Below are 24,352 nucleotides of genomic sequence, written 5' to 3' on the forward strand. Positions count from 1 at the left end.
ATGTCTATAATCATAAGGCTATCATTATTAGGCTGTTGTAAAGTTCTATAGTTGCTTAATGGATTTAAATACACCAATTAATTTCAGGTAGAATCTAACTAGGAATGATGGATTCAAAGAGGCTCGAAAGATCATTGAACTCATATTTTTCTTCCATGTCTCCATTGCAAATCAAGTATAAAATTTTCTCCAAAGATGGGTCTAAAGTTGCTTGTTCTGCTTTGATTGAACTTCAAAGCATCACATTAGAGAGATAGAATGACTATGCTAGAGAAGTTTTTGATGGAAAAAAAAAAAAAGGAAACGAAAAGAGTTTTGAAGTCCTCTGTGCCTGCAGGAAAATAAGGGTTTAGGATTTAGGGATGATTGAATTGCCAAAAAAAAAATTAAAAAACTTAATTCCAAGGGAGGGTAGTTAGGGTAATTTGTAAAAAAAAATTGAATTAAAATAATAGAAAAAAAAAAAGAGGGGGTGTGTGAATAAAGAAAAAGGGTGTGTGAATAGCACCACCCATATTATTTACTTCACATACATACGAAAGAAGATGACCCTTACAATTCCTCTGCAACAAATTAAATGGAACCTCCAAATAAAATTGCAATGATAAGCTGATCATTACAAACATTGTTGTATCAAGTATCAACACATATAAAAACCAAAGAAAGAGATCGAGCGAGGGAGAGACTTGGCCACAGTGGCATGCGGTTTAAGGTCTGCTTAAATGATCACACACATTCTTAACAATTCATTTATTTTTAGGATTAAATTCAGTTTACCCCCCTGAGGTTTGGGGTAACTTCATGTTAGTCCCTGTGGTCTCAATTTAATCAAAATTATCCCTGAACTTTTCAATTTCAGTCAGCCGTGTCCAATTTCTCAGATTCCATCCAAAGTAGACGTTAACTCTGTTGCTGGAACCTACTCTAAGGACTAAAATAGTGATTTCAAGACAAACAAAACTTCCACAGATTCGACCCCCCCCCTCCTTCTTCTTCAGATAACCCCCATTAATTAACCCTAAAATCCAAGAGTTCGATTGAAGATTCGAAGTGGAGAACCCGATATTGGGGACTTTGTCGATGGCCGACATTAGGACAACAGCTTCCTCCTGCCATCCTCTTCTGCCCAACATCTCTCTCCCTCAATTCGGGGCCGAGTTTCTCTCTATTGACAACTCCAATTTCGAGATTCCGTACGGGCTTAATCTCCGGTTGGTTTGCAATCGAGTTGGGGCAATTGGCTTGTTGATGATCGGATCCACTATTAGCGGTGGAGTTTAGATGATGTTCGGATCTTTAATTGACCAAAAAATTGGGATTTGAAGAGTTTGGTGACTGAAATTGAGATCATGCTTGGGGATAATTAGATGAAAGATCAGATAGTGTATTGGGTTGTTGTCGGAGGAGCCACTAAATTGCACACTGGGATGAGAAAAATTCAAAAACGCAGAAATAGATTCGGGCCGTGAAACAATATCAAGGTCTGCACCAAAACAAGCATGACCAAAATCCCAATACAGAACTAGACTTAAACACAAACAAACATCACAAACCACTCCTCTTTCAAATTCACATCCTTAGAACAGCAAAGCAAAAACCAAATCTCAATCCCGACTCATACAATTGAAGCTCAAATTGATCGCGAAGCATGGCAATTTTGGCCTTATTCCACTACGTTGAGTCTGGGTTGGAGTCTGAGTCATTGATGAGCACGAGGTCTCTTTGGTGTTTGATGTAGTGATCGGCGATTCACGATCTGGAATCAGGTTTGGATTTGGGTCAGGCGCTTCGTCTGATGGATCTGTGTCTTTGCAAGGCAAGCTTTCAAGATTGAAGAGCTATATAGATATCATTTTTGTGATTTGGATTTGAAAGATAATTATCTCTCAACTATTGACATATAGCTCTATATTGATACATTGCATTTGGATTTGAAAGATATTGTTCTCAGCGTAGGTTCTGCACTCGATTTCATCCGCGGTCAATATAAGTTTTTTCATTTTTTTAGCATTATAAGTAATTGGTGAATAAAAAATAAAAAAATCAAAATGTGCTTGAAATGACTATTTTAGCCCCTAAAGTAGGTCCCATCTTCAGAGTTAACGTCCACTTTGGACGGAATCTAAGAAATTGGACACGGCTGACTGAAATTGAAAAAGCTCAGGGACAATTCTAATTAAATTGAGACCATAGGGACTAACATGAAGTTAACCCCAAACCTTAGGGGGGTAAACTGAATTTAATCCTTATTTTTATTTTTTTGAGAATCTCAAAAATTCATTTTTGACAATGTGTACTCGATTACATCACCAAAATTTTAACATGCAAATACACTCACTATCATTCATCTTCATAAAAGAGGCGTGAATAAATACATATATATATATATATATATATATATGATGTAGGACGAGAGTGAGCCTGGTTTAGCCGGAAAACTAGAAAAATAAAGAAGCGGCGCAGAATCAAGAAGAGTGATTGGAAAATAGGTAATTTACGCATAATGAGGTAACTAGCCGCTGCAATATTCAATAAGATTTGGTTTTGGACTTTTCGGGTTACTCGTGCAATAAGTCATGTCTCAATTGTAAATCAGATTGAGATCAATTTTTGGTCAGAATGTACGTTTCAGATGCATGATACCTTTCCAGAATAGGAACGACAAGATCTTCAAAACTCACTTTAGTGAGCCCTATCAGACTTAAGCCAAAATGTATCATCTTAATTATCCGATTCGTGATTTAATCTTTTTTAGGCTAGTCTTACATTTGTTTTAGGATTCTTTTTATTTTTGGGTTCTTAGTTTCCTTTTAAATTTGGATTCTTTAGGATTTCTTGTTATATTATGATTTTAGGTCGCATATCCACATCTCGACCGTTCAGTTTTTAGGTACTACTGTATAGATCATCTCTGCAAATTTTCAGCCAAATTGATGATCATTAAGGCATCTAACTCGTTTAAACCATGGACGGATTGAATCTGTCAACCTGAACCGTACTAGCTTTAAGGCACTTATCAATGCCTTAACGATCATCATTTTGGCTGAAAATTTGCAGAGACGATCTCTACACTAGTATCTAAAAACTGAACGGTCGAGATGTGGATATGCGACCGAAAAGTGACCGAAAACTCGAACTTCACACGTTAATTTTCAAACCGGAGCTCCGCTCTGGATAGGATCTGTATATATATATACACACACACACACACACACATGGGCGGATCTAGGTAGTAGCTTGGGCGGGCTGGAGCCAGTCCGAGATTTTTAGGCTTAAAAAAAAAATTAGATGTATACTTTAATTGATGTGGGTAAGTGGGTTTAATTGATTTCAAAACTTATCAAAGTCGATCAGTGAGTCTTCTTTCTGCTGTGCAATTGTTGTGGGTTTAATTGATTTCAATACTTATCATTTTATCAATTGTTGTGCTATCTCAGTATCTCGGCCAGGAGCTTGGCCTCATTCGAATGCCAAGTAATCAGTTCAAGTTTATAGAGTTAACTTTGCAGATTGGGCTTAGGTTTATTTGCTAGCTATTTTGTCCTATCCATGGCTTTATATTCATAACAAACTTTTGGGTTGAAAAAAAAAAACTATATATATGATGCATATTTTTTGTTTATATGTATGTTTGTTTCACGAAGCTCACCCGAATTCTCAAATTATCGAAGTCAAACTCCTCTCTGGCTCTCCCATTCTCTCTGTCCATCACAAATTCTCATTCTTCATGTTCTTCTTCTTCTTCTTCTTCACAAAAAGGCCTAAATTACGGACTAAATTCAATCTTTGAACACTTGAACTCTCAGGTTCTCATCTCCCCACTCTTGCATTCGCACACCTGTGCATAATTGTACTAAAAAAAAAATTTTAGGCGAACACATAAATATGTAGCCCTCCCTATTTTCAAATCCTAGATCCGCCACTGTATACATACATATTTTCAGAAGAGGTGTATATTCTTTCTATATGAACCACTGAATCTAGCTACTATTTAGGCTAAATCTTATTTTACTACCACGTAACAGTACCTGTTCTTCCATGCATTTACAGTTGTTGATCTTTTCATAAGTACGATGCACCTGGCAGGAGTATGTTCTTGCGAGAAATGACCTACAAAATGAATTCACGGTCTGCCTAGTTGAAGTTGGTGGGTTTGATTAGATTAGGTTTCTTGGAGAGTAAAGCATTGTTGAAAAGCTACTCTGATTCTAACTGATGTAGTTTTGTTCTTCGAAGTTCGAAATGCTGGATCTTACTCGATGTAACAATATGGAGTTACTTGACATGTTTTGCAAGGTAAATCTATTAGCGTGCAGTATTCAATTCAAATGATAGGCATTTATGTGCTGCTAAACACTTGTACACACACACACACACAAAACCAAGTCTTTGCATCTACTTTCTACAATACCTGAAAGTGGCAAAGCACAACAACAGCACATCTCTGAGCCAATCTGAAGCACAGAGACCTCTATTACACTGCTGAGTGTCTCTTTCATTACCAGTGGTGCAACAAACCAGAATTTCCTAGTTTTCAGTAGCACATTGTCATGACATTGTGAGTGAGCAGAGACAACATGCTATAGAAATGGTGGAACCTGAATCAACATTAGGTCCGAACACAAAAATAGCATCATCTATGATATCACTCTTTAACATCTAGATTTTACAATTATAACGACCATGAATCCGGAACCTTGCAGAGACTAGAAAAACTACTACAATTTCAATGACATAATTTACTACTCCAACTCATAAGTACAAAGAGTATGCTAAAATGTAAAGTTGGTATCAAACAAAGCTAATTACAGCATCTGTATCTTAATCCTAGAAAAGAAAAGAAATATTCCGTGTATTTCTATCAAATACATAAGAATTGGGACTCACGCAATGTGCGATTCACTAACATCAGCCACTGCTCTTCTTGCCTTGGCATCATCAAGGTAGTTTTGATAAATATACGAAGCAGAACCCCATATAGCCATTAGCATAGCAATTATCTTCACACCATTCATCTTGTCATGGAAAACTATCACAGCAGCTATAGGAGTAACAGCCAAAGAGAGAGTACTGATTACGTTCGAGAATAGGGAAGACACCACGAAAATTAAACCCACCACACCAACAGAACAAACTTGCCAAGAAACAGCTGTCCACACCAAAGTCATCACATACGAAACTCTTCCCTTACCAAAACTTTCCATTTCTCCATGTAAAGTCTTCCAATCCCCACTTGCAAAAAGACCCACAACTGAAGCACAAGTCGCAACAAGTGCTGTAAAAATTTGCATTTGCAAAACCACAGAGAAAGTTTCCTTTTTCAGAACCTTCTGGAAAGTAAGCTGCATGAGGGAGAGTAGAAGGGAGTAGATTGCAGAAGCAGCAAGGGTACAGATAAAGCCAATGATATGTTTCTGCGTTGATACCCCTGCAGGTCCATCCGAGTCATCATTCACACCAATAAGAGCCACGGACAATGTCAGGATAATCACCGAATTGAAAATCAATGCACTGAACTTCTGAGAATTGATGAAGTATGAGAAGACTGCATTGAAAGCTAATTGAGTTGAAGAAATGATGGAGTATGTAGAGGCAGATAGGTACAAGAGTCCAGTAGAATACAACATGTTGTCACCAGCAATGACCAGTCCAAGAACGAAGTAAATCAAGGCAAGAACTAGAAGGGAAGGTGAAGTTGAAGAAGTTGATTGATCTTCTTTCTGTGAAGGAAGAAAATAAAGTGGGATAACAAGAACTGGAAAAGCTGCGGTTTGCACAAGAGTAGCCATCCACGTACTATTACCACCCTGGTCATAATAAAATCTTCCGAGTAACACAGCACCAGCCTGCCCCACAATGAGGAAGAATATGTTGATTGCCACCAAAAACCACCATTGCCAGCGGCCAAGTTTGATCAATAGTGTTGGGTCCATCACAGTTTCATTTTTGAATGGGATGGCTTCTTGGCTATCTGTATTCACATAGGAAACAAATTAGTTTCCCTATGGGTTTATCAAATGATCGAAAACAAAATATCAGCTAAGCATTTGAAGTTATGGAGAATCATGAAACATGTAAAAGACACAACATATACAAAGAGTTATGCCTCTACAGTTCAAAGTTTGCTGCAGACCCGGTGCAATGCCACACCGTGCAATTGAAAAAGAATACACCCAAATATTCAGTCAGAGGCGTATATTAAGAATCCCTTAATGATTTTTGCAAGAATAGCACTTCAACACTATTGATGATTAACAGTTGTCCAATATCTTTTTCTTGCAGTTGCAAAGCAAAGGCAAGCTTCTTTTGAGTCGGCCAAAACTAATCACAAGCAGCAACATTTTGATGTGGTCATAACTTTTGTTCTGTTGCAAAAGTATACCAGAAAAATAAAGACAAAAAGAAATTCATGCAAGGAGCCTTTAATGCCTGGTCTACACAAGTGTTCTTGAAAATTTCACTTTGAATCTTTCAATTTCAATCTCTCTCCTGCAGGTGCAAAGTTGCTTTGGTACATACACACCTCTTTTTCATATTAAAAGACCAAAGCGGCCAAGCAGTAAATCTCAATTCAAACAATCACAAAAGATTCAGAGTCCGCACATCAATTAAACCAACATCATCCCTACTGAACACAGCAAAAGTGAATCAGAAACTAGGATGTGGAAAACTGTGCCACAAATTCATGCCTCAAAATCTAGAACCTTAAACTGTTCAATTGAAATCCACCAGAAACTAGTTAACTATCACACAAAACTTCACACTACAGAGACACATATATGAAGATTCAAACTGAAGTCAGCGATTGATTGCAACAGCCCAAAAATTCAAAGATTTGCATTATATACTTTTTCTTCCTATCCATACAAGTTCTCAGCAACCAAACAGACCCCCCTTAAAGATTCTGATTACTCTCACAAAGACCCAGTAACACATCAATCAAAACAAACAAAACCCATATCTAGTTTTCTCACACAAACCATTAGAACCCAACAAAAAACAAAAACTAAAACCAGACAGAGAAAGAGACCTGGCGGTAGTGGTGGCATTTTGGTTCAACTCTGGCGTGACTGAAGAACAGGAAGAGTCACAAAGTGCGTATATAGGGTAGCGCAGTAATCGCTGACCAAATATTAATAGGAAAAAGATTCCAATATCTAAGTGGGTATTTACTGTTAACACAAATTCCCCCAACAAATTTCAGTTTTTTACTTTCTGAAGAATTCAGAATCTACAGAATCAGAGTAAAAATAGTACCTATGAGCGAGTAGGATCTGTCCGCGTGGAGGTCCATCAGAAATGTTCGGGGGAACACAAAACTAGAAACTCCGGAGAAAAGTGAGGAGCGAGGACCCAAGAGATTTGATGTACTTGACATTACTTCCAAAAAGGAATGAGACTCTGTTAAAGAAGGGCATTGTTGGCATTTCGGGCTTGGGACTGCCGGTCTGTTACTAATGATTGGTGGGGAGATCGGCCACTAATGATAGGGACTTTAGGGAGGAGATCGGCCACTTCCTGCGGTACGAATGTTTAATTGAAACTGGATTTCTTAAACTTTAACGGTGCGTTTGAATGAGAAAATTATAAAATCTGTAGTAATTTATAAATGATGGAATTTTAACTCCATCAATTTAAAATTCTATTAATTGCAATTTCTATTGTTTGGTTGCATCTATTTAAGATTTGAAATGTGTAATAAATTAAGAAAGTTTAAAACAAATAAAAAGATAAAATAGAAAAAAGTATTGTTTTGGAAATAAAAATTGAATACTGCAAATGAATTCGTAAATGACACATATTTTGGTGGAAATTGAAGTGAGGAATTTAAATAAAGGGAAATGATGGAAAATGTCACATTAGAGTATGAAATGATAAAAAGATCACCTAGTTTTCTACTTGATAAAAAGGTCCATTATGAATTGTTAATAATATTAATTTGGTCCTTATTAATAATGAGATGATGTTAAAACAGGTCAGTTTTTAATTTTTTTTATTCCGATTCTGCCCTTAAAGCCAAATATACGTTTATAGCTTTATAGTCAAAAATATCAGAGCGCAAATCTTCTCTCCATTTTGATCAGAAATCGCAGAGCTTCGATTAGAAATCCAAAAGGTAGAAGACGAATCTCAAACTTCACCTGGCGTCATTGCCCAAACCCGATCGGTCACCTACATGCCCCGACCCAACGACGGAGCTCTGAGTGCCAAAACATAACCCCCGGCGACGGAATCGGACCGCTCGTAATGAACGCCGTCGAGCAGGTGATGGAGGTGATGCATGCGTCGGTCTATTTCGATAAGTATCTCTATTCCTCGATCTTATTCTTTTCTAATCGTGAAATCTCAATTTTGATTTTGATTTTAGTTTTCTGATTTTGAAGTCTCTCGTCGCGAACGAGAGTTGCAGCACATTTTGCGTGTTCTGAACACCAATGTGGATGGAAATCAGAAGATCATGTTCGCTCTGACCTCCATCAAGGGTATCGGTCGCCGTTTAGCCAACATCGTCTGCAAGAAGGCCGATGTCGACATGAACAGGAGGTTCGTATTTTTTTTTTTTTTTTAGGTCATTTGGTTTACAATAGCCATAGATCTGTTTGGTTCTAATGCGATTTATCAATAGCTAGTTCTTCGTTATCTCAGTAGGTCTACTGGTACAATTTGATTTTGCTCAATTCTATTTGTGATAGAAGTATCAAAATGATCTCTGTGGAAGCAATTTCATTGCTGGAGTTGTGTATGGTTTGTATTGATCAAGCTTTTAGTTTTTGTAGTATTGGTTTTTAATTTCTTACTATTTCTAGGGTTCGGTTGAGGTTGAACTCTTTGATTTTCAATCACTGTTTGTATTTGAGCTGAGATTGATCTGGTGCTCCGTTATTGTGCTCTCTCTATTTGTGGAAACTTGTAGGCTGTAGTGGTGCTAAATGTTAGACTACTAAAAGAATGTTTTTGTGGTCTCTCTATTTAGGCGTTGATGTTGCTATTGAACGTCTTGGAACAACAATAACAGACGCTTCGCTTTATATATACAGATACAGATGCAGCTAGCGTGGGTTTTGTAAACCAAACCGCCCTGCGAAGTTGGAGAAAGAACCCTCCGTGTCGAGAAATTTAGCTCTTTCCGTTCCTTCTCTGCAAACTCGATTATCAACAGGTAATTCACATCCCTGATTTTTTGTGTAGATAGATTTGGGATTTCTCTGAATTGCAGATATTTTTCTCAAGAGTTGCAACTTGGTTACAGCTAAAATTTATGGGAAGCTAAAATTTGGTAGGTGATAGGAAGTGATTAGGGGAAATTGGTTATGCATAAAAAGTGAGGCTGAAAGAGTTTGTTGTCTAAGTTTCAGATGTTCAATTTCTTTTCTTTTTTTGTTTTTAAGTTGTATGCTGAGGTTTTTAAGCTTTGGCGTTAATTTTTCCCTTGTGCTATTGACCTAATGTAATGAGCTAAGAACCAGGGGTACTTATATATAGTTGCTTCTTGGCTACCATGGTTAACTTGGTTGTGAAGAAGAAGACTCTGGTTACTTTCTGCTGAGTTTGGGAATCCCTTTGCAAGTTTATAATGAATAGGCTCAGGTTGGCACTGAGGCCAAAGTTAGGGCTACTGATGTTAATTTGCAAAGTTTGCGTTTTTTTTTTTTTTTAATCGGTGGCCTGTGGCAGTGGAATTGAGAAGCAACTGAAACTTGCTTTTCCACATCCATGTTTTCTTATTGCAAATAGGGAACCGGCTATAGTTTAATAAATTGAAAACACCCTTATTGAAATTTTCAGTTTACACCTTGTGTCTATTCTGTCTACAACGCTTTCTTCTCGTCTCTCTTCCTCCTCCTCCTCCTCCTCCTCTTCGAGTATAGGCATTTAAAGTCTCTTCAATTCTTCTTTCATTGAGTAGTTAGTTCAGGGACTGTGGTATGTTAAACTAGAGTTTGTTTGCTTACCATTCCTTTCTGCTCCTTTCTCCAAAGTCCTAGGGTTTATTTCCAATCTTTCTCTCTAATTTGCAATATAATTCTCATTTTGTTTAGTTCAGTCTGCACAAACTCAAAGAATTGGCAACCTTTCTGTAACATGTTTGTCTTTCATTTCATTTGGGTCGGGTTGCTATGCAATTCTTGATTTTTTAATTTATTTCTGATTTGTCTTGTATTGTTGGGTATATGTAACTCTTTTTATAGAAGGATTAGAAGAGGGTTAGATCGATGGTGATTTTGTGGATAAATTTCTTAGATAAGGTTGTGTTTCTTTGCTTTCATTTACTGCTATTTATGGTTCTTTCTTTAGTTTTCTGCTACTTTTCTTGTGATTGTCTTGGGTCAGAGTGCTATGCATTCTCTCTGAAATTCTTGATTTTTCCCCTTTTTATTTTCCTGATTTGTCTTGTATTTGATGGGTGTATGGAAATCTTTGTCAAATAATAGGAGGATAGAAGTGGGTTAGATCGATTGTGATTTCGTGAATAATTTCTCAAATGTAGTTGAGTTTCTTTGTCATTACTGCTTTTTATGGTTATTTGTTTAGTGTTCTGGTACTTTTCTTTGATTTTATGCTGGTTATTATCAGTATTTGTCTAATGATAAAGAAAGATGAATATCCGGAGTTGGTTAAAAATTTGACCAAGTTATGAACAACAATAACAGGCGCTTCGCTTTATATATACAGATACAGATGCAGCTAGCGTGGGTTTTGTAAACCAAACTGCCCTGCGAAGTTGGAGAAAGAACCCTCCGTGTCGAGAAATTTAGCTCTTTCCGTTCCTTCTCTGCAAACTCGATTATCAACAGGTAATTCACATCCCTGATTTTTTGTGTAGATAGATTTGGGATTTCTCTGAATTGCAGATATTTTTCTCAAGAGTTGCAACTTGGTTACAGCTAAAATTTATGGGAAGCTAAATTTGGTAGGTGATAGGAAGTGATTAGGTGAAATTGGTTATGCATAAAAAGTGAGGCTGAAAGAGTTTGTTGTCTAAGTTTCAGATGTTCAATTTCTTTTCTTTTTTTGTTTTTAAGTTGTATGCTGAGGTTTTTAAGCTTTGGCTTTAATTTTTCCCTTGTGCTATTGACCTAATGTAATGAGCTAAGAACCAGGGGTACTTATATATAGTTGCTTCTTGGCTACCATATGCGGAGTGAGTATCCTGAGAAGAATAAAAGGAAACTTTGTGAATCTTCATTGCTGAAAAGGAAAAGGATTATGGGACATGGAAACCAGATCTAGGGGAAGATGCTGGTACAATTCATCTCCCGAATCCAATTAATGGGTTTGGGACTCCAGCTGATCTCTGTCAAATCCACAGAAGTCTTCCAGAGGCAGCCACAAGACCTCCTTATTTTTACTATGAGAATGTGGCATTGACTCCTGAAGGAGTTTGAGGCACAATATCCTGCTTTTTGTATGACGTGAAGCCTGTGCAGACTGAGCTATGCATTTAGTGAGAACAAATCATGCTATGGTCTCATAAGAAAAAGCCCTCGGTGCCTTTTTCGTTTGGTCTCTTTTAAGCTATTTTTGGTTAAAATGACATTTTTTTTTTCCGGAGTTCTTAGCAACTTGATATATGATGAGTAGATGAGCTTTCATTTTAACATCTGTAAAATTTAGTTACTGATCATTTTATGGAATTCATGCTTTTGCAGTGGCTAATTATATGATGAGTCACAAGTTAATAGCCAAGTCACTGTTAATCACATGTCACTAACTAAGTAACTGACCATGTCACTAACAAAGTAACTGACCATGTCACTAACAAAGTAACTGTCAGTAGCGAAGTCACAAGTTGATAGCCAAGTCACTGTTAATCACATGTCACTAACTAAGTAACTGACTATGTCACTGACCAAGTAACTGTCAGTAGCCAAGTCACAAGTTAATAGCCAAGTCACTGTTAATCACATGTCACTAACTAAGTAACTGACCATGTCACTGACCAAGTAACTGTCAGTAGCCAAGTCACAAGTTGATAGCCAAGTCACTGTTAATCACATATCACTAACTAAGTAACTGACCATGTCACATTACATGTCACTGACAATGTCACTAGCCAAGTCACAAGTTGATAGCCAAGTCACTGTTAATCACATGTCACTAACTAAGTAACTGACCATGTCACTGACCAAGTAACTGTCAGTAGCCAAGTCACAAGTTGATAGTCAAGTCACTGTTAATCACATGTCACTAACTAAGTAACTGACCATGTCACTGACCAAGAAACTGTCAGTAGCCAAGTCACAAGTTGATAACCAAGTCACTAACTAAGTAATTGACCATGTCACTGACCAAGTAAATGTCAGTAGCCAAGTCATAAGTTGATAGTCAAGTCACTGTTAATCACATGTCACTAACTAAGTAACTAACCATGTCACTGACCAAGTAACTGTCAGTAGCCAAGTCACAAGTTGATAGCCAAGTCACTGTTAATCACATGTCACTAACTAAGTAACTGACCATGTCACATTACATGTCACTGACCATGCCTTGAACAAGTTTCCCCTTGATTGAATCCCTCCTTGAACTCATTTCTCATTGAAAGATCCCATCGTAACCGAATCTCTCCTTGAACTAATCCTTCCTTAAGGGAATCTGCTGCAACCTAATCTCTCCTTGAGCCAATTCTTCCTTGAGGGAATCTGCCCTAACCTAATCTCTCCTTGAGCTAATCCTTCCTTGAGCGAATCCGCCCTAGCCGACTCTCTCCTTGAGCTAATTCCTCCTTGAGGGATTCCGCCATAACCGAATTCCTCCTCGAGCTAATTCCTTCTTGAGGGATTCCGCCATAACCGAATTCCTCCTTGAGAGGTTTTCGCCATAACCAAATCTCTCTCGGCGGGATATTTCTTCCTTAGCTAGATATTTCTTCTCTTGATGAGATACTCGTCCTTGCTCCTTCCCGGATCACATGTCACTAACTAAGTAACTGACCGTGTCACTACCCAAGTAACTGTCAGTAGCCAAGTCACAAGTAAAATGATGGCACACAAAGATGCTAAAATCAGGAATTCATTATCAAGCTTCTTGACTAAGATTGTTTAATGCCATTGACTGTGAATTTATATTTGTTTATTATTTGGTTCTGCATATGATTTTGCAAGCTTGGTTTTTCAATGGATGATAATGTATGAGTATTGCCATGATCTTTAATAGGTTGCTCCTGTTCTGTGTAAGAAAGAAGCCGAATTTGGCTTTTATATAACCATTCATTGTTTGAGAGAATGAAGCTTTGATCTATAATTGAAATATTTCACATAGAACATGAATGGAAGTAATCATGCACAACTGAAATATCAAAGACTCAAAGCACATGTTTCCCCTGGAGCTTGAACCCCATGAATATCCAACTGTGGTAGTTCAGGGAGGTCTCTCATAGCGTCAATGCATAAGAGACCTCCCTGATTTCAAAAAGATAATTTGTTAGCACTGAGGAAAAGAAAAAAGAGAAGGATAGACAAGTTTAATTCTTTTTAATATTGCTTCGGACAGCTTTTCACAACAAAGAAGTCACACAATTGCTACATTGTATGGCCATGAAGGAAAGAATCCGTGGATAGTCTACAGTTGTGGAGGTAAAAGGGATCTCAAAAGTTTACAGTTGATTTTAAACGAAGATATGAGCATCTAGGACATGAATGTTAACTTTGGCATCTATCCAGATTATTCAAATACAGGTAATCTCACAATTGGGACCCCTCAGCATAACTTCACATAGATGGTGAAAACCATGAATTTTCAGATGCAGTAATTTGGTGAGGTCCCTGCTAGATTCGGGGGTAAGTAGTTTTTCACATCATTGTTGGAGGGATCACAATTGTCTGACAACCGCAAATGAATGAAGGTCTGAAGTCTTCTGGCAGATATTTTACTTACAATAATTTTCATTGAACATGTCTCCCTCAACCCAAAATAAGAACAATAATGTTCATCCTTATCAATGTATCTTTTGGTTATACTAGAGGATGAACTCCCCCATCACAAAAACTAGTACTTATACGGGAAAAGAAATAATGGGACACAAAACATGAGGATAACTGATAATTTAAATAACAAGATGAAAGTGATAGAGGGAACAAGAACAAACACACATTATACTCTTACCTTTGGAATTTAAGAAGTCAGCACCCTCACGCAGACTATCCTCAGTGCTTCTTTTGTTTGCATAGCTTCCACTTTAGGTGGATACTTGTCATTCTCATAGCTGATGCTGATTAAAATCACATGTTTCCTACTCGGTCCGGTCAGCAATTCCGGCCTTCCCGCTTCGGCGATTTGTCGTAGACGCGTCGATCTTCTCCTGGATCTCCATCGCCACATGCTTCTTCAGCTTCGCCTTCCCCGTCATCGTTGCTCGGCATTCCTGTCAGACCACCGGTGAGTCGCCGGCGCCTATGGAGGTCGGAGAGGAAGATCCAAGCTTGAGTTTGGGTTTTCGGATCCTCGAGACGCTCCAACATTGATCTCAGAGTAGAGTAGATCCCAACGACGCGTTGTTCTTCGCCTTTCACACTCTCTCGAGGTCTGTGTATGTGTGGAGGAGGAGGAGAAGAGAGAGAGAGAGAGAGAGGAGGAGGAGCAGTTGATGAGGGTTGAGACGGGCTTGAGGGAGAGAGATAGCTGCCGATGGCAGTTTTCGTAAATATTGTTAGTTTTAGTGTTAGATAGTTAATGCGTGACCTTAATTATCATGGGGACATTTGTCATACCTAGATTATAATAAGACACTTTAAAATGACCTCTTTTATCATTATCCCTTTAAATAACGAATTCCTTCGTTTTTTTTCCACAGAGAAATTTAAAATTTTCAATCTGATAATGCAAAACGAGAGAATTGGCTTTTAGGAATTATAAAATCCTCACTTTCAATTAAATTCCATCATTTTTTCCCTCATCCAAAGTTCCAAACACACTCTAAACATAGAAAGTCGAATCCTAAAAAAGTAAAGGTTGGGGCATGAAGGAGCGTCCTGGCAAGGCGAAACCTAGGTTTCGTGACAGCGACAGGGAGTCTTGTGCTCTCCAGACCGGGCAGAGGCGAATGGACGGCGGCGTGGGCTTGGAGAGACCGTGGCCTCTCCTGCAACGGCGTTGGGCACTCGATCAAGATTTTCAAAGGCTCCGGTTGAGTTGTTTCTCGGCCGAGGGTGGTTTTCTGAAGGTGGTCTGGAGGATCGGGTCGGAGCTGCCGAGTTGGTGTCGACGTCGGCGGTTGTCGGGGCGATTGGGATCTGTGTCGACTCGGCGGCGTCCACTGACCAAGTTTGGGGTCAGATCTGGACGGCAGGAGGAGTTGGTTCCTTCGATGGCGTCGAGCTGGGGCAACCTCAACTCGAGCTATGGCAACGCCGGTGTGCGACACTTTGTGGAGAAGGCAGGAGAGCCTTCTGTACCGCCAGCGATACCTGGGTCGATGGTTGAGATTGGCCGGATGGAGTTCGGTGCGGCGGGAGGCTACGAGCAGGAAGAAGATCTGGAAAAGGCGGGAAACCCTAGTTTTGACCTAGGGTTGACCGCTGGGACTGGGCTGCTGATGGGCCGCTGTTGGCTGGGTTTAGGGCTGCGTTTTGTGGGCCGAAAGTGATTGGGCCAGCTTGGCTCAAATCTGAACAGAGGGGCTATATACTGCAGACCCCCACGAAGAGCCCGAGGAGCAACCTGATGCCTAGGTTGTTGGCTACTGAGGAGGCTGCGGATGGTGCTGGTTCCAACCCTACGGGGAAGGGACTCGCGCTTTCTTAGGTCCCCCAAGCTTCTAGACATTCTGGACTCAAGCCTTTTGTAGTAGGGGTAATTTCTATACGCTTTTCTAAGATGTTTCTCGTTGATATTTGTACCACAATTGCGTGACTGACATATTAGACTAGATGAATATTTCTTCCTTGGAGAGCGAGACTACTCTTGCTTAGTTTTAGGCTTGCTGTTCAGCGAGCGTCCCTTTAGATCTTAATGAGTTTAGAGTGGCTTAGATAGGTTATCCGGTTTGTCCCGGTTTTCTAATGTAAGTTCTGTTAGACTCTGGCCTGTTTTCATGACTCTAATATCTAATAACATCAAATCCGTTCAAAAAAAAAAAAACACACTCTAAACATATATTATCTCGTTTGGCTTTCTTAATTATTTTTTATCCGGGTATTCTAAACTTGAAAACTATAAATTTTCATATGAAAAAGATGAATATGTATTGATTGCACAAATTTCTTACTTCAATTTTCATGAATCATCTAGGTAGATGAAACCAATAGTAAAAAATAGTAAGAATCAATCGTCTCAAATATTCAAATAGTAAGGAATCATCTAGGTAGATGAACCAAATCCCTTTACTTCTTCTGGTACAATAATCCCTTCATTTACTACTACTGCCAAAGTGGACATTTGTGTATTGTAATCGAATATTAAAGACAGAAAATTAGAACTCAAATTGCTGGAATAGGGATAACTAGCGTTTATCAGACACTTGGGGCATAAATTACAACCATATAAAGATGTTTCTTCTATCAATTTTAACTTAAGGTCTGGGAGTCTGTGGTATTCTAAACAGTGCATATATCGTAAAACAATCAGCCAAACACAAAACTCATCCAAAGCTACAAAAAGGCGCAACTCAGAACTGGGATGATAACTAAGCTTTACAAAGAGCTGGATCACCGAAGCATATAAGAATGGGGGAAAAAAGTTGAGTTTGAAATCCATGTGATTCAAGGATCAACATGCACAGCCTCCAGACTGTCCCTGTGACTGTGATGCATTTGGATTGGAGGACTTGAGGTTTACATCAACCATATCCTCTTGCTTTGTAGAAGAAAGTGTCTCCATTCCAGGTAGGGCTGCCGCAATCTTCCGAAAGAGAGCCTGGATTGAGATAAAATAAAGTTAAAAGCGAAAGATTACTCAACATCAAACAAAGATAATAACAAGCTAACAATTCAGCTGGGCCACAATTTTTTTTTTTTTCCCCTTTATGAAATGAAGATGCAGTGTTTCATTTACTTAGATCTGAGCCTACTCAAAACCTAGTTTATGCTTTGCAACCACTGAAAGAAAATTCCCAATAAGTCATGGATTAAACTGATTCTGACCATTAGAAAGATAGTCTTCTCGTCAATAGTATTCTAGACACCCAAATAGTGACGAACGAGAACACATCTGGATAATAACCTCATTACTAAGAAACCAGTTCCCTTTGCCAAAAGTAGTATTGTGATTGGCTCCAGGCCCCACCCAAGACAATCACATGCATTAAGGCCTTACATTACCATGATGTTAGCAACTACAGATAATGTAGCTTACCTTGATATTGAAGCCAGCCTTGGCACTGGTTTCAATGAACATAACATTTAGGTCGCGAGCTTTGGCTTCTCCTTCCTCTATCGAAACTTGCCTGTCATTTATCAACAACATGCCCCAAATATGAGAATCAGAAGTGGCAAGATAAATCAGATGCAAAATACTAGCCTAATTGACAATGATATACAATCTGAAAGGTGTAGTATCATATTCATTGTAACCATCTACAACACCAAAACATTATTCACCATAAATGTTTAATGAATGTGCTTGCACACAGCTTGATCAAACCCATATCATTTTTTCAGATAGGTGAGGCAAGCATATGCATTTAACACTGTGGCAAAGTTACTTGCCTATAGTTTCTTTGAGTGACAAAGCTTATACTATATGACCCCAAAAAAAAAAAAAGGAAAAAAAAAAAAAAAGGAAAAAAAAAAAAAAAGACAAAGTTCATACATCTGTATTGGTATTATTAAAAAAACACTCATTCTCCAAAATCTACTAAAATTGCATCAAAATTCAAGAGTTCTCTTTACGAGGCTTCTCTTTTAATCATTTAATCTATTCAAAAATTATTTAAAAAATTGAATCACTGCTTTCAGGAAAAAGAGCATAAATTGGACTTCGTAACCCTTTGATTCTTTCAACACATCACATTCACATAATAGTAACGAATAGGTCACTGTTGATGGTGTGACCATTAGTCATCGTGTGTGTGTGTGTGTGAAACTACTATTCATCGTATTATATAACAAGTCACTAATTTAAACAGGAGTATGAATCCTGTTCCAAAGCACTTCCACCCACATTCAAACAACTTAATGAATCAACATTTGACAATCAGAAAAATTTTACCAATCTATGCAACTGAAAAGTGAAAGTGCAGTAGAAAACCAGAAATCAACTTTCTTCTAACTTAGTGCAAAGAACAACACAAATCATTACCTTTTATCTACAAGATCTGTTTTGTTTCCAACAAGTACAATGATAACATCACTTCCCCGCTCAGTGCGAACCTCTTCAATCCATTTGGAAGTGTTTAGGAACGACTGCCTGCCTATACCATAAGAATGAACCAAAAATAATCGGTGAAATTCATCAACCAATTGAATACAAATCCAATGATAATTTAGAAATGATATAGACTTCAAGATCATCCAGTTACTTTTGACAAAATATGTTGAAACAAAAACAAGTTCCTCATGGGTTGGGACTCTTAACAAGAACTTCTCCAAATGACATTGAGAAGTAAATGAGACTTGGAAAACAACTTTTTGGCTTCAAGAAATTAGAGACAGAGAGAGATCATACTTGCAACATCATATACAATGACAGCCACAGAGGAATCCCGGATATAACTTGGAATCAGACTCCTGAATCTTTCCTGCCCAGCAGTGTCCCTGTTTAAAATTTCAAGATTTTATGTTTCAAACAAGATATAGAAAATGCCAATCTTCTCACATGGATGACTTAAGTAAGAATTAAGAAGCTATGCTAATCACCAAGAAACTACACAACAATGACATCCAAGTAACACAAAATAAAGTCATGTAATTGATGCAGCATCAATGGCAAGCTGTGATAAGACTATCACTTCATGAGATTAGAAGCCAAAGTCAGATCCTTGAAAGATGACAGAAATCATATTCATCAAAGTATTATTGAAAAGCATCAAAATACATATTTTGCTTACTGAAAATTAGTATTGTGTTATTATCTGATTTTTTTTCTATTGAAAGTCAAAGGTAAAACAAAAGCTGTAGTTGCAACCATTGCACCCCACAAGATTTTCTTGGACTAAGATTTATTATTAGCTCTCCTAATTTTTCTTTGGTCATGTTCAATATTTTTCAAAAAGTGTCTATGTCAACAGTTCTAGCAGAAAGAATCCAAAATCTATATTTCTCCTTCGTTCTGCTCGGTGAAACTTAGTATATGAAGTAGGTTAGTTTATCAAAGGCAAGCCTACACCCTAAAAATTCACTCCCTACTAATCATATCCACCTTCTGCAACTTCAAGACTTTGAAAGGGTTTATAACAATTCTAGAACCCACCACAATAGCAATTTAGGACGGTTCTGAACCTGTCTAAATGACTGTCTCAGCCTTAATAGAATAATTGGTTTACGATCAGGTTCTAGCAGACCTATGACGCCTTTCCAATCCTGAAAGTTTTTCTACCAAGAACAGAAGAGAAAAAGAAAAAAAGAAGGGAAAAAAAAAAAAAAAAAGAGCAAAAGAAAGCAAAATTCTCAAGTACGAAAACAGGACCAACCAGACAATAATGGTCACCCCGGACAAGATAATGGTGATGTGCCTAGTATTACAATAATGTATGCAACTAAGACACTACACCTTCAGTTTCCCATCAAAGCAACAAAAAGTACCAAATATCTAAGTCACTATTAAAAGCAGCCTTCACAGGAATAAACTAAGCAGAGGAAAACAGAGGAAAAACTCCATCCAAGCTTGAAAATACCGATCAATCAAAACCTTAATTTCACCAAGGGAACAAACTATTTATATTAGGAGACAGTGCATACTTGCATAAAATGTTGAGACACTGCACGTACTTCATGTGCTCATTTATGAGAGTACAAGACTACTAGTGACTTCTAAAAGACAATATTTTGTTACAAGCAACCTAAACCGAGTCAGTAAGTCCTCACAAATTAATATCACATCATAGAATGACAATGCCAAAGGAAGTAAACAAGAACTCAACTTTATATGATGAAAAGTGAGCGACATGTCATCCCACTGTACATAAAATTTATAACTAGATAGGGTAACTAGTAATTACACACAGAAAAGTATAAAGACTGACCAGAGCTGCAATCGAACGGTTCGATCTTCAAGGTACATTGTCTTTGACAGAAAATCAATGCCGATGGTAGCCTGATTGTCACAGAAAAACATATAATTACATAAAAGAAAACTTAAACTATTAACTTCAAGGCATAGGCTAAATGTTGGGGATAGACATAGGTAGAGTGGCAGCAAGATGAACCAAATGAATGGTCGTTTAGACATGTATATGTATGTTTCACATAAGGACTTTCAGATCTAGATAACTGGCAGGCTTTGAATGCATGCCATCGACCATATATAAAAAATGTTCTTACTTTAAGGACCTTGTTAGAGATTAAGCGCTTAAATATATAAAACCTAGGTCCTTACCGGATCACTTCTGCAGAAGGACATGTGTGATATATACTTACTCTACCGAGGTCTATAAATAAGAAGTTCCTTTCCACAAAGTTTTCATAACTCTTTCCCGTTAGCTTAGACATGGATCCTTCTTCAAGGATCCTCTAAGTTAAGGAAAGGTGACACTCCCACTCTCTCCAACCCCATTTCAAAATAGACTCAGTCCCAATTTCACTACATACCGATTCACGAGAGAGTAGGTCACCTTGGAGACCAAGATCGATCGATTATTTTGCTTTTTCTTGCCAGACAATCCATGAATGTTTACTGCCAAGACATTTACAGCCTTCTAATGTTACTGAAAATGAGTTTCACTCATTACTCTAGTTACTATTCCAACGCCGCTCTTTCTTTACCATCCATTATGTACACAACTCCCATTTTCCTATTGAAAATGAACATACAAGTGAGAGAGCCCTACACTATTTTACAGCAATTCAATTCCAAAACAGCACCAAATTGTGGTTCTTGCAAAAGCTTGGATCATCAATCACGGAAAAGAATCCAACTTTACTAAAGCGTTAGGCGAACTAAGAAATCAGCAAAACTGAGGAACTGGAAGATCACGGAAACAGAATTACCTGATAGGTGTTGTCGAACTTATCGTACATGAAGCGAGTGATGATGCTGGTTTTGCCGACGGACTGGTCGCCCAGGAAGACGAGCTTGTACTTGGCGAGAGCGGAGACGGGAGCCATGGGATCTACGTGGATCGGGGTTGGATTTTCAAGGTCGAGATCTCGCCGGAGATAATTGGACAGATCGAGATCTCGGAGCCTCGTTGGAATTTCCTTCTTGTCTCGATTTCGGTTTGGGTGCGTATTTATATATATATGAGGAGACGATCTCTTGTTGGCACTTGGCAGAGACGGAGACGGAGAGAGACTCTTTTTTGCGCGTGAAATTGGTTTGAAGAGCACTTTGCACCAATCCGAGTGTTGTTAAGGTCCATGTAGTTTTTACTATTTACTCTCTCGGTTTTCAACTTGGAGTTTTCAAACCAATTGTAAGGACCGTCATAGTTGTGTTCTAAATGAATTTTGATTTATTAGCCAAAAGGATAATGAGGATCAAATTTATAATCTCGCGTTTATAAAGAGAAGACTAATGTCACTAGAGTAAATGATTATGGACAAGTACGAACGATGTTAGTCACCTCATACGCATTGCAATAGACAACTCAATTCTTAAGCATTGTGACCGACGAATACCCCTCACCATAGATAACCATAACCTGCCACTTTTGCTACAACTATCAACTTTATTCTATCCATTACTGATGCCCTGATATTGAGATATCCTCCCAAATCCTCATCAAACCACCCCTTATTTCAGCCACCATGATTTAAGGCGATCATCGACAACCCAACACCCAGGACCAACATTCATTGACCCAAATCCACTTGAACCTATCTTGATCGCCGTGTAGAAACACACATACCCTTGACCCAACCATCACAAAGCATAACGAAACTTGACAGTCATACTGAAGAATGGACTTATAGTTAGTAAACTTCGATCTTACCTTTCGTCACCTGCCTAGCATCGTCCACTCTTAGGGAAGCCTCAAATCAGCCATCGATCACAGCCTCACCCATAATGAACCAAGAAAGGAAGGAGACTCGTTCGACCGCACTCCCCGAACATCGACAATACCAAAGGCCCGCGACGTGAGGTATCCGCCGAATAATTGCAAAACAAAGAGAAACCAAAGTTAAGTCGTATGTTGAGATAATCAATGTTGAATTTGTGTAATTAATGATGAGAAATGAGAAGGAAAATAAATCCTAAACGAGAAGAATGTTTCCTTCCTCTTTTCTCTTTTCCTAACCCTAGATTTACAAACATGGAAAGAGAAAACTTTTTCATTCTCAAGCCTTTAATCCAGGAAATAATTGTGACTTTACTACATATACTAGCAGGCCAATAGGCCAAGGTCTCATCATTGGTGAGAAAGTATCAATCTTGATTTTGATGAAAAACTAAATTGGATCTCATCGTTGTTAAATTCTTGTGCATGCACAAATTAGTTAGATCACAAATTGAGTTGTGTTGAAAAATGTTGACATTTAGTGTGCCTTGTCAAATTAGGATTAGTCCTATAGTTGTAATAGAAGAGATTTCCTACTCCGAGTTAGAATAGGAATCCTTGTACTCTAAGATTATGTACTTTGTAATCCTTATATATAGGGCTCCTAGTTTTATCCCTACAGAGAGAAGAGGAATGACGAAATTATGGGATCGGACCCCATACGGCAAAGCGTCGCCGTCTACACCGTCGTGGCCGGCCATGTCGCTACCGGCACTGCCGCCGCCACCAAGGGCGGCGGCCTCACCCACCTCCCTTACATCAAAACGATGGTGATGTTTTGATAGGTTTTGCTGAAATAGGATATCTCTCTGACCCTCACAAATGTCGCTCCCAAACGGGTTATGTCTTTATCATGGGAAGCACTGCGATATCTTGGAGGTCTACAAAATAGACCTTTGTTGCTACTTCCTCGAATCATGCAGAGATTATTGCTCTACATGAAGCTGTGCGTGAATGCATATGGCTAAGGTCTATAATTAGACATATTCGAGCAACTTGTGGTTTGAAGACTACCACAGATGAACCTACATGCATTTATGAGAATAATGCAGCTTGTATTGAACAAATGAAGTTAGGTTTCATCAAGGGCGACAACACTAAGCATATATCGCCTAAGTTCTTTTACAATCAGCAACAACAATCCGGTTAGAGGATAATGTAGTGGACTTATTCACTAAGTCGGTACCTAAATCCACCTTTGAGAAACATGTGAAGAGCATCGGATTGAGAAAGTTATCCGAACTTCCAAGATTGTAATAATCAGGGGGAGATGTCAACATCAGGGGGAGATATGATGTCTACATGTTCAATCTCGAAGAGTGAAGGACGTGTTGTTCTCTTTTTCTCCTCCTCGAGGTTGTTTTTGTCCCACAGAGTTTTTATTACTCGAGCAAGGTTTTTAACGAGGCAACGATCAAAGCGTCACCACCAAGTTTGTGCGGCACAAGGGGGAGTGTTGAAGAATGTTGACATTTAGTGTGCCTTGTGAAACTAGGATTAGTTCTACAGTTGTAATAGGAGAGATTTCCTACTCCGAGTTAGAATAGGAATCCTTGTACTCCAAGATTATGTACTTTGGAATCCCTATATATAGGGCTCCTATTATCAATGAATACACACAACTATTCTCTCAATTCTCCCTTTGTATCCAATTTCCTAAAACAAGTTGGTTTTTATTTTTATTTTTTAAAAGAATAGGGCTGGTGAAAAACTAAATTGGATCTCGTCGTTGTTAATAACCTGTGCATTTACACAAATTAGTTAGATCACAAATTGAGTTAGTTTTTATTTTTATTTTTCAAAATAAAAGGGCTGGTGTGGCTGCCATGAAGCCTTGATTAATGAAAATGATGAATAGAATGGGGGGAATATGAAACTTAAACCCCACATTAAAATAAGCAACAAGAGAGCAACCCGAGTAAGAACAAGAGCCTCAACAAATCCTATATATTCAAACATGCACCAGTAATCTACACGACTCTATTTGCTTACAACAGTGACATATATACCAAAAAGATAATGTTAATACAATGCCATAAGACAATTAAAATAGCTATGCCATTATGTTGCCGATCAGAACCAATTCTAGCAACATTTCTTTTCATCCTGCTGCTAGGAGGTTGCGTCTATTTGATGAAGCAAATAGCTCACCACCTCTATCATGCCCTGATTTTCAAGCACAAAAATAAATCAAATAAACAAACAAAATACACATGGCGTGATGATTCAAACATCGATCGTAAATACCAGGATTTAAAAAAA

General features: G+C 38.3%; 2 protein-coding genes and 1 long non-coding RNA gene across 8 annotated transcripts; 1 reads left to right on the top strand and 2 right to left on the bottom strand.

The window, feature by feature from the left end:
- Nucleotides 1-4,716: 4,716 nt before the first annotated feature.
- Nucleotides 4,717-7,411, bottom strand: LOC133717482 (probable purine permease 11). 2 transcript variants are annotated; one of them, XM_062144201.1, is made up of 3 exons: nt 7,258-7,362; nt 7,031-7,172; nt 4,717-5,971 (listed from the first exon to the last, which is right to left on the bottom strand). In XM_062144201.1, the coding sequence occupies exons 2-3, from the start codon at nt 7,047-7,049 to the stop codon at nt 4,884-4,886; spliced, it is 1,107 nt and encodes a 368-aa protein (XP_062000185.1). In that variant the 5' UTR covers nt 7,050-7,172; nt 7,258-7,362; the 3' UTR covers nt 4,717-4,883. The 2 variants fall into 2 exon arrangements, with proteins under 2 accessions (XP_062000185.1, XP_062000184.1); XM_062144200.1 differs by lacking the exon at nt 7,031-7,172 and having other exon boundaries at nt 7,258-7,411.
- Nucleotides 7,412-8,009: 598 nt separating this feature from the next.
- Nucleotides 8,010-11,682, top strand: LOC133717483 (uncharacterized). Of its 5 annotated transcripts, none has more exons than XR_009849658.1 (5): nt 8,019-8,274; nt 8,385-8,544; nt 9,039-9,160; nt 10,675-10,796; nt 11,103-11,682. It is a non-coding gene; the product is annotated as an uncharacterized LOC133717483 (long non-coding RNA). The 5 variants fall into 5 exon arrangements; XR_009849659.1 differs by having other exon boundaries at nt 11,119-11,682; XR_009849660.1 differs by having other exon boundaries at nt 8,010-8,274; nt 8,975-9,160; nt 10,675-11,682.
- A 4,712-nt stretch (nt 11,683-16,394) lies between these two features.
- Nucleotides 16,395-21,396, bottom strand: LOC133717757 (ras-related protein RABH1b). The gene is made up of 6 exons (XM_062144481.1): nt 21,081-21,396; nt 20,117-20,187; nt 18,601-18,689; nt 18,235-18,346; nt 17,290-17,380; nt 16,395-16,851 (listed from the first exon to the last, which is right to left on the bottom strand). The coding sequence occupies exons 1-6, from the start codon at nt 21,195-21,197 to the stop codon at nt 16,705-16,707; spliced, it is 627 nt and encodes a 208-aa protein (XP_062000465.1). The 5' UTR covers nt 21,198-21,396; the 3' UTR covers nt 16,395-16,704.
- Nucleotides 21,397-24,352: the final 2,956 nt, after the last annotated feature.

This window comes from Rosa rugosa, chromosome 6 (genome assembly GCF_958449725.1).
Source record: "Rosa rugosa chromosome 6, drRosRugo1.1, whole genome shotgun sequence".
Lineage (NCBI taxonomy): Eukaryota > Viridiplantae > Streptophyta > Magnoliopsida > Rosales > Rosaceae > Rosa > Rosa rugosa.

Excerpts from the sequence above, each read along its gene's own strand:
- LOC133717757 (XM_062144481.1), bottom strand. The coding sequence starts at position 21,197 with ATGGCTCCCGTCTCCGCTCTCGCCAAGTACAAGCTCGTCTTCCTGGGC. Across the intron at positions 20,188-21,080 it reads AGTTCGACAACACCTATCAG|GCTACCATCGGCATTGATTT; the intron begins GTAATTCTGTTT and ends TGTGACAATCAG. Across the intron at positions 17,381-18,234 it reads ACAGATCTTGTAGATAAAAG|GCAAGTTTCGATAGAGGAAG; the intron begins GTAATGATTTGT and ends GATAAATGACAG.
- LOC133717482 (XM_062144200.1), bottom strand. The coding sequence starts at position 7,378 with ATGTCAAGTACATCAAATCTCTTGGGTCCTCGCTCCTCACTTTTCTCC. Across the intron at positions 5,972-7,257 it reads CAGATCCTACTCGCTCATAG|ATAGCCAAGAAGCCATCCCA; the intron begins GTACTATTTTTA and ends ATGTGAATACAG.